Source organism: Castor canadensis, chromosome 2, assembly GCF_047511655.1.
Source record: "Castor canadensis chromosome 2, mCasCan1.hap1v2, whole genome shotgun sequence".
Taxonomy (NCBI): domain Eukaryota; kingdom Metazoa; phylum Chordata; class Mammalia; order Rodentia; family Castoridae; genus Castor; species Castor canadensis.
In genome coordinates this window covers 124780967-124797704 of record NC_133387.1, presented here as the reverse complement: position 1 = coordinate 124797704, position 16738 = coordinate 124780967, and the positions used below count along the sequence as shown (strand labels likewise).

General features: G+C 36.2%; 1 protein-coding gene across 1 annotated transcript; it reads left to right on the top strand.

Moving 5' to 3' along the window:
- Positions 1-15110: 15110 nt before the first annotated feature.
- LOC109678154 (olfactory receptor 4K14-like) lies at positions 15111-16049 on the top strand. Its single transcript, XM_020153812.1, has one exon. The coding sequence runs from the start codon at positions 15111-15113 to the stop codon at positions 16047-16049; it is 939 nt and encodes a 312-aa protein (XP_020009401.1).
- Positions 16050-16738: the final 689 nt, after the last annotated feature.

Here is a 16738-nt window from a genome sequence, read left to right as displayed (position 1 = left end):
CATCTAACCAATGTTCAATGTAAGGCTATTCAGAATTGTTACAATAAATCCCCACATACAGTGAATATATGCTAATAACAATGGAAAATTAAAAATAAATGTACTGTGAGAGGGTTATATAAAAGGACCCCTATATCTAAGAATCCTGTGCTATCACTCTTCCCCAGGAAGAATAGCTCAGAATATGTTATGTCTTAAATAACTAATAAATTCCTTTTGTTAAAGAATATCATTCCTGAATTTTTACTTGCTAATATAATAGAAAATCTTTGAGCTACATTTGAGAACCCTTGGACCAGGCATCATTCCTGGCACTTTTCCTATGAAGATATAACTTCAAATGTGTCTGTCTCTATCAATGAAAAGAAATGGTTTTCCATTGGCAAATACTAAGGTCAATTCTATACTGCATACTTTGATTCTAAAGAAACATCCCCACCAAAGAGTCACATCAGAAAATATCTCAAAATAGGATCCTCTGTATTGTCAGTGACTAGTATGATTATGTTTGTTACTATGTTAAGCAAAAGGGAACAAAAAGTTCACAAATTATTTTACTACTAGATTTCTCTGAATGTTTGGAAAAATTTTGAATTAGTAAGTTTTAAAGGACTTTGAAAATAGTAATGTAGTGCTTGAGTGAGGAGAGCTAAATAATTCAGAATAGTGAAGAGGGAAGTGCAATTCCTAAGAGGAATGGAAAAATGTGATTTAAAAAATGTCCAGATCAAATACTGGTATTCCTCCAAGAAATTTGACAAGTGTAACTTCTGCACCTTCATGTCTCAATTTTCATTTTCCTCTGTTACATTTTGCTTGCTTGTTGGCTCTGCCACCTAATCTGTCATGTGTTCTCATGGCTATGCTTCACATCCAGTGCACTTCCATGTGCCACTTCTTCACTGCAAAGACTCTTGAAACAATATCTAATTTTCCTTCTTAGAAACAGAGTTGAAATGTTTCTCTCAACACTCACTGTTCAGTCACTATCTCAGCAGACAAAAACTTATACCAACAATCCCTCCATGTGTCTAAACCCTCATCATTATCCTTCACTTTCTTCCAAATTTATCTCTATTCTAAAAGTGCTCTGTGTGCTACATAGTGTAACTCAAGTACAAGTATTACCAGAGTTAAAGCCATCACAGTACTCCCAGTTACTCACAATAAAAACTCCTTAGTGACATTTTCCATCTCCCACATCCTGATGACAAATTTTCTATTACTACCTTAATAACAGCTATTGTGTATTATGTCTCTATCACTATTTTCTAGATAATTCATATTTATGACTGCACACAATCCTCATGATATAGTGCTATGGTCATCTATCTTGTCCAGATGCAGCCACAAGATTCAAAGGCTTAAATGAGGTATTCAAGGTCAGCTCTCTACATTGTAGATAAACTCAGGATTTAAACCGAAGCCTCCTAGCACACAGCTCACATCTTAACCTTACCAAGTGTTGCTTCATAGACCCACAAACCTTTTCTCACCTTTTTCCTACTCTCAGAGCCCCATGCTCCAGTTGCTATCTGCTGTTAGGCTTAAGCAATCAGCTAGGTTTTCTTCCAATCTCATGTTCTTCCAAGTCACATTGACATCAGAGTGAATTTATTAAACCACTGTTCATAATTCTCTAATAGCTCTTAAATATTTTGATAACAAAACCCAAATCCCTTAGTAATTATTACTTTTCCAATTTTATCTTCATTAAACTCCATCATCATACTATATCTCATGTTATTTCATTGCATTCTCCTCACTCCATCTTTAAATACCCCATTCTTTATCCTCTCAATTTTTATATGTTATTATTTTTTGGTGATAATGGAGTTTGAATTTAGTACTGCATGCTTGCTGGGAAGGTTCCCCTCTACTGCTTGAGTCATGCCTCCAGTCCATTTTCTCTGGTTATTTTGGACATATTTTCTCACTTTTTGTCCAGGTCAGCCTGCATCTTGCTCCTCTTAGTCTGTACTTCCCACTGTATTTGGGATGACAGGTGTGTGCCATCACACTCAGATTTTTTCCATTGAAATGGGGTTTTATAATTGTCTTTTTTGTTTGTTTGCTTATTGCCCGGCTGGCCTGCTTAACTTTACTATTAATCTCAGTGATCCTCCAGATCTCAGCCTCTGAAGTAGCTAAGATTACAGGTTTGAACCACATACCCAACTTAAATGCTATATCTGCAACATTTCAATTTCTTTTTTGTTCTTTCTATTTTCAACTTTCAATTCATTTCGATAAGCATTTTTTTCTCCTGAAAACTTTAATTTCATCAAATTACATAAGATGTGTGCTGCAGATTGTGAACTGCTTTTCAAATTGAGGGGAAAAGGAAGTAAATGTAGGGTGATAGTATCCCCTTAATCCAGCAAACTGGACAGCCTAGATAATAGCATTTTATTAGGACTCAACCTTGCATGAGTGGAGGCCATGAGAAGACCAGGATGAATGAACTGTAAGTAAGACATAATCAGGGAAGTATGATGGGTTAAAAATGTGAGTTTATATTTTTGAATTAGAAAGTCACTACATGAGTGAATGGAGGGTTAAAAAGTGAGATTTTGGATTTAAATATAATAATTCTGACCTCCTTTTCATTGTCTTCTCTAACGTAACTGCAGAGCTAGTCTACTGGAATGAATCAACACATGAAACAAATCATTCTGTGGTGACTGAGTTCATTTTTCTTGGACTCTCCAATTCTCAGGAACTTCAGATTTTCCTGTTTCTGTTCTTTTTGGTGTTCTATGTAGGAATTGTGTTTGGAAACCTTCTTATTGTCATAACTGTTGCTTCTGACTCCTACCTTCACTCCCCCATGTACTTTCTGTTGGCCAACCTCTCACTCATTGATCTGTCTCTGTCCTCAGTCACAGCTACCAAGATGATTACTGACCTTTTCAGCAAGCATGAATCTTCTTTAAAACTATATTAACATTAAAAGAAAACATGATTTGATGTCTTTATGACCTATGAATGTGATAAAAATTGACATTGACTAAATTTAATTTTAATGTATCGTTAAAAAGTATCTCCAAGAGTAAGAAAATAAATGAAAAGAAATTATTTATAACTCACATGAAAAGGAATAGTAGTTTTGATATATAACTAATTTCCCCCAAACTCAACAAACTAGTAGAAAAATGGGTGAAAGAAATAAACTTATAGTTTATAAATAAAAAGATGACAATCTTTAAATACATGAAAATGTGTTCAAGCTCTCTTATTTTAAGATATATGCAAAGTAAAACAAAATTTATATAAGTTCTGTTCTAAGATATCAAATACCTAAGCCAGGCACCAATGGCTCATGGCTGTAATCTTAGCTACTTAGGCAGCTGATACTGGAAAGATCATGGTTCAAGGGCAGAAAGGGCAAATAGTTCACAAGACCCCATCTCAACCAATATTTGGGCACAGTAGTCCATGCCTGTCATCCAAACTAGTGGTAGGATGAGATCAGGAGTATCACAGTTGCAGGCCAGCCTGGAGAAAATGTTTTTGAGACCTCAAATCAATGGGAAAAACTTGGCATGGTGATGTGATCCCAACTATGGTAGGAAGTAAAATAGGAGGATTGCTGTCCAGGCCAGTTTGGGGGAAAAATGAGATTCTTTTTCCAAAATAACCAGAGCAAAAAGTGATGGAGGCATGACTCAAGTGATAGTGCACCTTCCTAACATGTGCAAAACAGAGATCAAACCCAGCACCAGCAAAATAAAGATATTAAATATCTGAAATATCTGACTTCAGTATTTGAAAATACATGTTAATGAGGTTGTGAAGAAAGAGGCACTCTTATGCCTCTTTCTTATTTTTCATTGCTGAGAATGAAAAGAGGATGACTTTTTAGCAAGAGCTAGAAAGATTAACACACTACTAAATGTCATGTAGAATCTCATTTCTATCATAAAGATGTACTAGCATAAATGCAAAATAAACAAAAGGCTTAAGTCATTCAAACATTATCTCTAACAGCAAAATCAGAACTACCTAAATAATGATCAGTAAAGAACTCCTGGAATAAATTACACACAATGCAGTGTTTAAGAACTGAAAGATGAATGAGAATTATCTCCAAACACCACTCTGGAATAATCTATGAGACTTTTCCTAAGTGAAGGCAGTTAACTGACAAAGAGTGTCTCCAATTGCTAATTTGATGTTAAAACAGACATATATCAGATTTATATGAGTGTATAATTGTATAGACAGTTAAGTAAGCATCTTAAATGACAATTAAAATGATGAAGACTCTTCTGGCAAGAAGAAAAGCAGAGGGATAACAATTAGGCTTTTCTGAATATATCTTACTTGTAGTTTTGACTTTGAGATCGTATAACTATTTTACATAATGAAAATTAATTTTAATCAATAGGGATGAATTTAGTTTCTTAAAAACTCAAGTTTAAACCAAAGCAAGTGATAAAAAGTTAATTTAATTAGGTAATATAACATCAGAGAAAAGAACTGTTTTATTGGACATGGTCAAAATAATATGGAATATACCCTGAGGACAGAAAACATGCAAAGACCTCTGCTTTCACATTCTTTGGAACTCACCAGCTCCAAACAACTCAGAGACATCAGTTCTTCTCTGGGCCTCCAGCCTCCTGGATTTATACTTGCAAACTCAATGGCTTGAGTGAATCTTTAAAGTACACACATGCACACAAGCACACAGTGCACATGCATACTCACACTCATCCTCCTTTCTGAATCTCTAGAGAAGGCTGACTGATGTATTTACTCTATTTTGTCTACTTTCTATTTCAGCAATTTCTGTTCTTATATGTGAGTGTTATTTCTTTCTGTTTATTTGAATTTCATTTCCTTCTCTCTTTCCTAGCTTCTTTTTGAAATAAAATTGACAAAATTCAGGTATACATAAAGTTATGACAGTATTTTCTTTACTCAGAATTATTTAACATATATAATTACATGAGGGAGTTTCACTGTGGTATGTCCATATGTACATAGAAGGTGCATTGACCATATTCACGATTTTAATGGGTTTTGTTATTCTATTTTCATACAGGCATGTAATGTACTCCAATCACACACAGCTTCTTTCACCCTTTCCTTTTGTCTACTCCCCTCCCCTACTCTGTCACCAAAGGGTACCCCTTTTATACTCATGGCATTTCTTTTTTCTGTTTTAGGTCCAGATTCAGAGTATTAGAGAAAACATTCAATATTTGTCTTTCTCAGTCTGTCTTGCTTCCCTTAGCATTATAATCTCCAGTTCCAACCATTTTCCTGAAAACAACATAATTCACTGTTTCATTACAATGAATAATACTCCATTGTGTATATATACCACTTTTTCTTTATTCTGTCATTACTTGATGAGCATAGCTTAGTTACAGTGAATAGTGCTGTTACAAATAATGCTGTGTAGGTATCTCTTGTATGCTCACTTTGTTCCTTTAGATATATGCCCAGGAGTTGTTGAGCAGGGTGATAAGGTACTTTGTTGTTAGATTTGAGGAACCTCCATACTATTTTTCATAATGCTTGCACTAGTTCACGTTCCCAGCTGTGTTTACTTTTGTTACTTATGCTTTTACTGTCTATGTTAGTCAGCTTCTCACTACTCTAAAATAATACCTGAGATACTGAACTTCAAAAGGAACATATTTCCACTCATAGTTTTGGAGATTTTAGTCCACGTTGGCTGGCCCCATTGCTTTTGGGCTGATGGCAAGGAAGTATATCATGGCCAGGAGCGTGTGGTCTCCAGAAAGTGGAAAAAGGCGGGAGAGGAGGGGCTGAGGTTCAATGAGGTCCAGTGACCAGAAGACCTCCCACTGGGTCCCACTTTGTTAATGTTTTCCAAACTCCCCAGGAGTGCAAACACGGAGACCAAGCCTTTAATAAATGTACCTTTAGAGACATGTCAGATCCAAATTACAGCAATGTCATATGCAAAATCTCATTGTCCACACAAGCTTAAGATGCTTTCCTATCTTTCCTTCTAATGTTTTTATTGGCAAGAATTTAAGAGTTCTGTAATCAATTTTGAGTTGATTTGTGTATATGGATCCAATTTGACTCTTATACACAAGAATTCTATACACGTATCATTTTCTCACTGATGTTTATTGAAGAGATTACCGGTTTCCAAGAGTTTTCTTGGCACCATTGTCAAAGATCAAGACCGTATGTTTTTGTTTCTGGGCTCTCTATTCTGCTTCACTGGTCCAATATCTCAGATACATATCTGTTTTTTATGAAAGTATCATTCTCTTTTCTTTATTGTCACTTCATAGAATATTTTGGATTCAGGTAGTATGATACTTCCAGCTTTGTCATTCTTGCTCCAGATTTCTTTGGCTTTACATACTCTTGTAGATTTATGAAAATTAGGATTGCATTTTGTATTTGTGCAAAGAATGTCATTGGGAACACAATGACAAAGATGAAAGCTGAGCAAGAGTCTCCAGTCAGTATCTCCTGAAAGGCATACCAAGTTGAACAAGTATTCAAACACCAAATTAACTTCATCACAGCTAAGGAAGTAAGGTAAGAGCCCATAAGTACCTTGTTTTAATGTAATGATAAGATTGGGGTGTGGTGGCACACAAGTATAATCCAAGAAGTCAGGAAGTAGAAGTAAGAAGATCATGAGTTCAAGGTCAGCCTTGACTACATAGTGAGCTCCAGACCAGCCAAAGCTACGTAGCTAGAGTGTGGCTCAAAAAAAGAAAAAAGAAATATGAGAGAGAGAGAGAGAGAGAGAGAGAGAGAGAGAGAGAGAGAGAGAGAGAGAGAGAGAGAGAGAGAGACTGAAGACAGATATGAACATGTTGCCTGCATCACCTGCCCTCCATCTCAAGCAGCCAAACTTGAAGAGAAATGTCTCCTTCTTGAGGGAGGGAGAAGAGATTAAATGCAGATTAGGGTTAAATCCAGGACTTAGACTTGAAATCCAGTATCAGGTCCACCATGGAGATACCCAGTACTATGCAGAGCCCCACAATGCCTTCTCCCAGGTTGATACCTACTGAGTGAATTTCTGGAACTATTATTATGGTGGTGACTATTATGGCCACTACTCTAATATTGGGCATAAAAGGGTTGCAAAATTCTACCTGCTGGGGAGCAAGGCATGAAAGCTGGCAGAAGACTTTGCCTTGGAGCTCAGTGCCAGGCTTACTGCAGTGAGACTCAGTAGTAACAGAAAACAAAGGGCTGGACCCAGGCCACAGTCTATACATAGAGCTTATAGCCTTGCCCTGACATGAGTCAAAGAGCTGCACACAAGTGGAACAGGCATGAATTTTGGCTTGCACTATTGCAGGCCATAGATAGAGTTTTGGAACAGCCTTGGTGTCAGACCGAGATGTGAATCCTAATCTATTGAACTTATATTTTGACCACCATCATCAATGTCTCCTTGCAGGGGCCTTTGGCCCATAGCAGCGTAGGCCTTGGTTTATCCCGAGCTCTGCTGATTTTGGTGTACATGGGTTCAGGGGATGATACAGAATTGCAGCATTGATGGTTACCATCAGGATACAGGAGCCAGGGCTGGTACTTCTACAGAGATTCTGCCCATTGTTGGACAGAATCCCACAGTGGCTGGCTCATCACAGGCAGTGACTGTGGATGAGTCATCTGGGCTTACTTCAGCTCCAGGGAAAGACTCACAGAATCACCCACCCATTTTAAGTACACCTCCAATTCATGTTGAAAAACACATCAACTGTGAATTTTTGGACACACAGACAAAAAAGGTCTTGGGTCATCCTCTATTTTTGAGACACTGACAACACACCATTTATGGATTAATACCAAACTCTGACTTAGGGCACAATCTAGTGCTGAAATAGTGGAAAATAAGCACAAATCAAGCCAGATTACAAAGACTGGAATAAATATACAATCCTACAACGTATATGTAATACAAACAAACCTCACGAATTAGGGAGCATGACCTCACCTGACAGTCAAAATAAGGCATCAAAAACTGACCAAATAGTAATCCTTGTTCTTTAGAGACAAAGATGAGATGGAGAACTTGTGTTTATTTTTATTAGTATAAATTAATTGTACAAAGTGATATCATTATGATAGCTGTGTATACATATATGATGTACTTTGAACAAATTCACTGCCTATTAATCTTTCTTAACTCCCTTATGCCCACTTTTTAATGGGTTTCATTATGCTACTTTCATGCATATAGTTTACTTCAATCACATTCACCCTCCATCACCCACTCTCTTCCCCCTCTCCCTCTGGTTCAGCTCCTTCAAACAGTCTCTGTTTATAATTATATCATACTATCATTGTTTTAGTTTCAGGTGCCACATATGAGTAAAAATGTGCTATTTGTCTTTCTGAGCTTGATTTATCTCGCTTAACATAATGATCTTCCTTTTCATCCATTTTCCTGCAAGTGACATAATTTAATTTTCCTTAATTGTTGAGCAATATTCCAATATACACTTTTGTCACATTTCCTTTATCTGTCCATTGGTTGAGGGGCGCCTAGACTGGTTTCATACCTTAGCTACTGTGAATAGTGACAGGTGTGCCGGTTATCTCTATTGCACGTTGCCTTATATTCCATCACATATATACTCAAGTGGCATAGCAGGATGATATAGTACTTCAAAATTTAGCTTTTATAAACAACCTCCATACTGTTTTTCATAGTGACTAGACTAATTTGCATTACCACCAACAGTGTACCAGGGTTCCATTTTCCTTACATCCTGGTCGGTATTTACTGTTGTTTGTGCTCTTGATGATAGCCATTCTTACTGGGTAGATGAAATAGAGCATCCTTTTTATTTTCATTTCTTTTATGGATATGGATGTTGAACATTTGTTCATGTATTTGTTTGCCATTTTCATTTCTTCTTTTGAGAACTGTCTGTTCAAGTCATTTGCCCTTTGTCAATTGGATTTTCTCTTTGTGTGTTTAATGTTTTCGAACCCTTTATATATTTTGGGTATTAATCTTTTATGCAATGAATGACTTGCAAAGATTTTTCTCCCATTCTGAGTGTTCTTTTCACTCTGTTGTTTCCTTTGATGTGCAAAAGCTCTTCAGTTTGACACAACCCGATTTGTCAATTCTCGATTTTATTTCCTAGAGAGTTAGAGTCCTATCCAGAATGTCTTTGCCTACAAAAACAGACATGAAGACCAGTGGAACAGAATAGAAGACCCAGATATGAATCCACACAACTATACCCAACCCATTTTTGACAAAGGTACCAAAAATATACAATGGAGAAAAGACAGCCTCTTCAACAAATGTTGGTGGGAAAAGTGGTTATCCATCGGCAAGAAACTGCAAATAGATCCATATCTGTCACCTTGTAATACTATGAACTCAAAATGGATCAAGGACCTAAATATCAGACCTGAAACTCTGAGGTTACTACAGGAAGGAGTAAGAAACACTCTGGAAGCAATAGGTATAGGCAAGGACTTCCTCAATAGAACCCCAGCAGCCCAGCAACTAAGAGAAAGGTTGGACAAATGGGACTTCATAAAATTAAAAATCTTCTGCACAACAAAAGAAATGGTCTCTAAGGTGAAGAGACCACCTACAGAGTAGGAAAAAATATTTGCCAGCTATACATCAGACAAGGGACCGATAACCAGAATATACAGGGAATTTAAGAAACTAAACTCTCCTAAAATCAATGAACCAATTAAGAAATAGGCAACTGAACTAAAAAAACTTTCTCAAAAGAAGAAATTCAAGTGGCCCAAAAACACATGAAAAAATGCTCACCATCTCTAGCCATAAAGGAAATGCAAATCAAACCCACAATAAGATTCCACCTCACCCCTGCAAGAATAGCCATCAGCAAAAACACCACCAACAACAGGTGTTGGTGAGGATGTGAGGAAAAGGCAACACTTGTACACTGCTGGTGGGAATGAAAGTTGGTGCAACCACTCTGGAAAAATATTTGGAAGCTTCTTAAAAATCTAAACATAGATCTGCCATATGATCCAGCAATCTCACTCCTGGAGTTATACCCAAAGAAATACAACACAGATTACTCCAGAGGCACCTGCACACCCATGTTTATTGCATTGCTATTCACAATAGCCAAGTTATGGAAACAACAAAGATGCCCCACTATTGATGAATGGATCAAGAAAATGTGGTACTTGTACACAATGGGATTTTACTCAGCCATGAAGAAAAATGAAATCTTATTATTTGCAGGTAAATGGATGGAACTGGAGAACATCATTCTGAGTGAGGTCACAAAGGCTCAGAAGACAAAAAATCATATGTTATCCCTCATATGTCGACTTAAGATCTAGGACAAATGCAGCAATATGGTTGGACTTGGATCACATGACAAGGGGAGAGCACGTACAGGAGATATAGGAATAGGTAGAAAACCCAAAACAGGAAAGCGTTTAATGTCCCCACTCCAGAGGAACTAATACAGAAACCTTAAAACAAGAGAGGATAACATGAGAAGGGGATCAGGAACCAGTGTAAAGATCAGTTAGAGATTAATTAACTTGGGTTGTAACATTTGTACATGGAAGCAATGCTAGGTATATTTCCATAAAACTATCATTAACTCAACTAGCAAAAACACTTTGTCTTCTTATTATGCTTATGTCTTCTCTTCAAATACCTAAAAGCAAAATGGGCAGGGAGCATGGCTCAAGTGCTGCAGATCCCACCAAATGCAAGGCCCTAAGTACAAAACCCAGTACCACCAAATAAAATCAAATAAAGTATTAAGAATAAACTTAACTGAAGTGCTGAAAGATTTTTGCTAAAAATAATTCATACAAATAAGTGGAATGATGCCAACATTCATTCATGGATTGTTAAGAGCTAATCTTGCTTAAATGTCCATATTGTTGAAAGAAATCTACAGATTCAATGCAAACTTTATCAAAATTCTAATGACATTTTTTCATAGACATGGGGGAAAGCTATCTTAGAATTTATGTGAAACCACAAAAGACCCCTAGTATCCTAAATAATTGCAAGCAAAAAGACCAAAAGAGGAAGTATCACACATTAAAACCTACAAATCTATAGCAATAAAACATCTATGGTACTGAAGTAAAAGCAGACACAGAGATCTGTGACACAGAACAGTGGGCACAGATATAATTCCACACGTTTTTGGTGAAATTATTATCATCAAAGGTGAAAACACACAATGTTAAAGGAAAAATTTATTCAGTTAAAAAAGGAATTAATGAGTGATAATAAATAAGTATAATGTTAAACTATCAGTGAATATTTTAATAACATATAAAGTATGTTTCAGAAAAATTATGTTACCAGAGAGAAAAAAGGTCATCTCACTTAGAGGCCTCATATTTCAAATTATTGGTATAACAACAACAATTCTTTAAAGAAGAATCAGTTTGATATGAGTGATGTTTGCATAGCCCTTTCAGCAAATATCAGATTATTTTTTCAGCAGCACTGGAGATTGAACTCAGTGTCAGAGCACCTGCTTAGCAAGCACATATATTTACCAAGCTTGTTAATATTCTGGGCCATGAAATAAGTATCAATAATATTAAAATATTCAATTTACCCATATTTGTATACAAATGTGCACAGCAACCTTATTATATGACCCCAAAACTGGAAGTGATACAAATGTCTCTCAGCAGGTGAGCAGATTGCAAAATTTTGGTATACAAGTACAACTGAATTCCACTCATTGGTGTAAAGCAATATTCTACTAATATAAACAAAAACAAAGTAAACAGTAAACTAGGTATAATTAGTAAAATAAGTCATTTTTTAGAAAGAGGACAGACTAGTTGAGTTTGTTTATACAAAATCTAGAACATGCAAAATTAGTAATAGATTAGATACCAGTGCTTGTCTAGGGAGGGAAGATGGGGGAAGACCTGGAAGGAGAGGTTATCAAAGCACAAGGGAACTTTGGGGTGGTGGCACGTGTTCCCTATACAGAATGTGATGGTGTTTTCATAGTTGTATACGTGTCAACATGTATTAAATAATGTATTTTAAATATAATCACTTTATCATATGGCAATTGTACTGTAATAAATTGTTTTTAAATCTAAGAGATCAAAAATATAATTAAGTTCACATCAATGTACCTTTAAAAATACTAAGGCTATGTTAATAATGTGACATCTGGTACAGACCTGTCATTCCTCACTCAAACCTGGCATGAACTGAGACACATCAGTCGTTTGACCAAGACTGCCTACCTATTGAAACAACCTTGGCATGCATTAAAGAGCTTTGTCAACAGCATGTTTCTGCTTATGGTGTAGTCTATGACCTCTCTTGCAACTGAAAGTAAAATTTTAATTTATTCTAATTACATATATTACATAATTATACAATTACTTAACAAAATTGAAAACAGCACCTACTTAGTACTAACTTGTCAAATGAATTATTTTTAGAATTCACTAATTTTAATGGCGTTCTGATTTATATGAAGGTTTGCTTGTCTCCCTGTATTGATTTCACTAGTCTGCAACATTTGACATCACTCCTAACAGAGTGAGAAATGGCCCAAACAATGTATGCACATGTGAATAAATGAATAAACAATATTAATAAAACCCCTCTAATCAAGAGAAGTTAAGAGTGGAACTGCTGTTATGTTCCTGGAAAGGAGGCGACATGTCTGAGATGGCCTTTGCATTTGTACACCAAGTAGTTTCTGTTTAGACACATGGCAACTTAGAGGAAATGTTAGCAGGTACTTTAAGGAAAGGTGATAATATATATTTCACCTACAGAGAAAGTTCACATGGACAATACAATTGCTGCCCATAGCTGCGGGAAAAATATTGCTTCAAGATCCACTGTAAGGAATGGAGAATTGCTGGACACAATAGAGCATGGCAGTGATCACAGCTATTCTGGGGGTGGAGGGAGGAAGATCTTGATCTTAAGGCCGGGACAGACCCATGTAGCAAGACCCTATCTCAAGAACTAAAAACAAAAGGCCTTGAGGATGGCTCAAGTAGTGCAGTGCTTGCTGCAAACACCAGGTCTTTGGTTTAATTCCCAGTATGCAATCAATAGGTCAGACAAATAACTAATATTTATCATAGAAAGACTGGTTTTCTGTTTATTTTCTTTTATGTTTTCACCACATGACTATTAAATTGAGCGTGCTCTTTTACCAGTAAGGAAATGGAAACAGAACTATTGTTAGTCTAAGGTAATAATCCAAGCACTGTCGTGAAAGTTCACTCAGCTGTGAGTGATTTAAAATCAGTGGTTAGTCCACTAACTCTGCTAATTATTGGTCAATATTAAATAGTACTGTAACTATTCTATCAATATTTGAATAATAATAACTCCAAAACTGATATTTTTGAAAGTCGTATGATTGGACAATTGTTTCCTAAGAATGTGTGTAACTTACATTTTAGCAAACTCCTGTCTAAAATACATTTAGACATCACTATCAAATACAAATAGATATCACTGTCATCTATGTAAACTGTCATAGCAGGTACAAAACTTGTGTTTGAACATTTATCCTGGAAGGTTTCTGTTGACAAGGAATTAAGTTTTGAGAAAAGCAGATTATTCACATTTTTCAAGGGACACAAATCTATTGCATAAGATATGAGTGCATTTTCCTTAGAAATTCAGTAAATATCTCATAGAGAAAAATGTTTATGTGTTACCAGACTTCTTCAGAAGGATTTTCTCTTTTTGTCCTTAGTCTATGTTTTGAATCTTCAGAGAAAGGGGAGTGAATAGTGCTCAAGGTACTGTGATATTTATTATTCACCTGTTCTCTTTAGCCCTGCCCTAGAGATTTCAAAGGATGAAAGAAGATGAGACAAGTTGAAACAATGCTGAGAGAGAATTAATGAAGGGGAAAGAAAATGGGCAATTATTTGTCCACCATCCAGCTTGAGAATTGTCAGTTTACTTATCAGTATCAGCAACAACAGTATATTTAGAGGTGAATAACCGGTATTCACTGAGGTCTAATTTCAGATTCACTCAACACTAACAGTGAAAGATTAACTTTTATTGTGTGTACAAGTAATTTATTCTCATCTTACAAATAACTTAAACACTACAGAAAAGTGTTGTGAGAGAGAGAGACAGAGAGACAGAGAAAAGACAGAGAGAGACAGAGAGACAGAGAGACAGAGAGAGATGAACCTTTATACCTTTCATGGTCAGGAGATTATCATAGTTCAAAGTTTAGGACTTCTTAATATCTATTAATATATTTGAAGATGAATACTTTCTAATGACAGTCTTAAGTTATATGGAACTTTCAGACTTCATTAAGCTTGAATCTAAGTTTCAATAGAATTCATCTTTGGCAAATTCTTTTCTACATGATTCTACCATGATCCTTTTTTGCTAATAAAAAATTTAATTTAGTAAATAAATTCCAGCATATATTTCAATTAATGATAAATTATGTGCCTGTTTTTTCATATTGATAATCATGCCAAGACATTTATCATATGGTCTTCTCTACATGTTCTTTCATAAAGCTGTCCAAACGATTACTTTAGAGGGTTAAGCTAAAGTTGTAATTTGATGGTGCCTTTTAGAAGAGATTCCACCAATGACTGATAAAAACTATTAAACATAATACAAAGAAATGGTATGATTGTATCAAATTATTTGTATTGAAAAATCAATGCAATTTGCCACTATTTTCCCATTTTATAACTTAATTTTTTTATGTAGTGTAATGATTCTTGGTGCCACACTCACTTATTTCAGGATTAGTGGGCAGAGGTAGCATCCTGATGAAGCCACATCATTCTTACCTTTCAGCTGCTTTTATCATTCACCTCTAATGAAAGTACTATCCTAAGAAATTATTTGCATACAATTTCCATCTCATGCTCTACTTCTTGGAAAGTTAATCTTGATGCCTTAGGTTTTACTTTGGAACATAATTCCATTTATATGTTGCTAAGATTTGCAATTATACTTTATACTTTGAGTTTATACTTGTCAGTTTCACACATAGATGTTAAATTTCAAATTTGATTTTCAAGATGTGAAAGTCAAATTCTACAGGCTGTATTCTACCTCACTGAGCTCATTGGTAATCTATCCTCTCTAGGTTATTTCAGAGGACATGTTGGATAAAATGATTGGAGGAAATCAGTCAACAGTATCAGAATTTGTACTTCTGGGACTTGACCACTCACAGAACATTCAGGCATTACTCTTCATGATATTTCTGCTGCTTTGTCTGGTCATTGGATCTGGAAATACTGTCATCATGATCTTAATCATCACTGACTCTCATCTCCACTCCCCCATGTACTTCTTGTTGGCCAACTTGTCCTTTGTTGACATGTGGCTTTCCTCAGTGAGCACTCCTAAGATGATCACAGACTTTCTCAAGGAGAGCAAGACCATTTTGTTTGGAGGCTGCATGTCCCAGATCTTCTTTGCTCATTTCATTGCTGCAGGTGAGATGGTACTTCTGGTGGTAATGGTGTATGACCATTACGTGGCCATTTGCAAACCACTCCACTATTCTAGCATTATAAGCCTGCAATGGTGCATAGAGCTGGTGTTGACTTCCTGGACCATTGCCTTTGTGCATGCCATGAGTCAAATAGTGGTGATTGTACAGCTGCCCTTCTGTGGCCCCAGGGAGATAGACAGCTTCTTCTGTGACATACCACTGGTTATCAAGCTGGCCTGCATGGATTCCCATAACTTGGACATTTTAATGAATGCTGACTGTGGGGTTGTGGCTGTAACCTGCTTTATTCTGTTGCTGATATCCTACACATATATTCTCCTCACTGTTAGACAAAGCTCTAAAACTGGTGCATTTAAGGCACTGTCCACCTGCACTGCCCACATATCAGTGGTGGTACTCTTCTTTGGGCCCTGTATTTTCATCTATGTGTGTCCACTCAACATCACCTGGTTGGACAAATTTCTTGCTGTGTTTTACTCTGTTTTTACACCTCTCCTCAATCCAGCAATTTATACACTGAGAAACAAAGAGATGAAAAATTCTATGAAAAGATTCATAATCTATTATGTAGGTTCCAAGGGAAATAACTAGTCCCCAGAAAGCTCACTGTAGGTACTTCAAATTGACAACACACTGACCTTGTAAAATAGATTGAAAACCAGGGAATATCATTTGTATGATTTCCAGGCTACATATACACAGATAAGTTTAATGTAATTCTGGGGCTTTACCACTTACTAATTAACCAGCCAAACACTGTGAATTATTTCCCTAAAATCTACACATAAATAACCTTTTCCTATGAGGAAATTATTCAATCTGGTTTTGTATATCTTTAGTCATGTAAACAATAATCTAAAATTCAACAGAATCTTGTATCCATCTCTATGGATAACATCCAAGTAACTTCTCATAAAACATTATCCAAACTCTCATTTAAAATTGTCTTCATGTCAGAAAACACATGAAAAAATGCTCACCATCTCTAACAATAAAGGAAATGCAAATTAAAACCATGCTGAGATTCCACCTCACCCCTGTTAGAATAGCCATCATCAGCAATACCACCAACAACAGGTGTTGGCGAGAATGCGGGGAAAAAGGAACCCTCTTACACTGTTGGTGGGAATGTAGACTAGTACAACCATTCTGGAAAAAAATTTGGAGGTTACTTAAAAAGCTGGACATCGATCTACCATTTGATCCAGCAATACCACTCTTGGGGATATACCCAAAAGACTGTTACCCCAGAGGCACCTGCACATTCATGTTTATTGTGG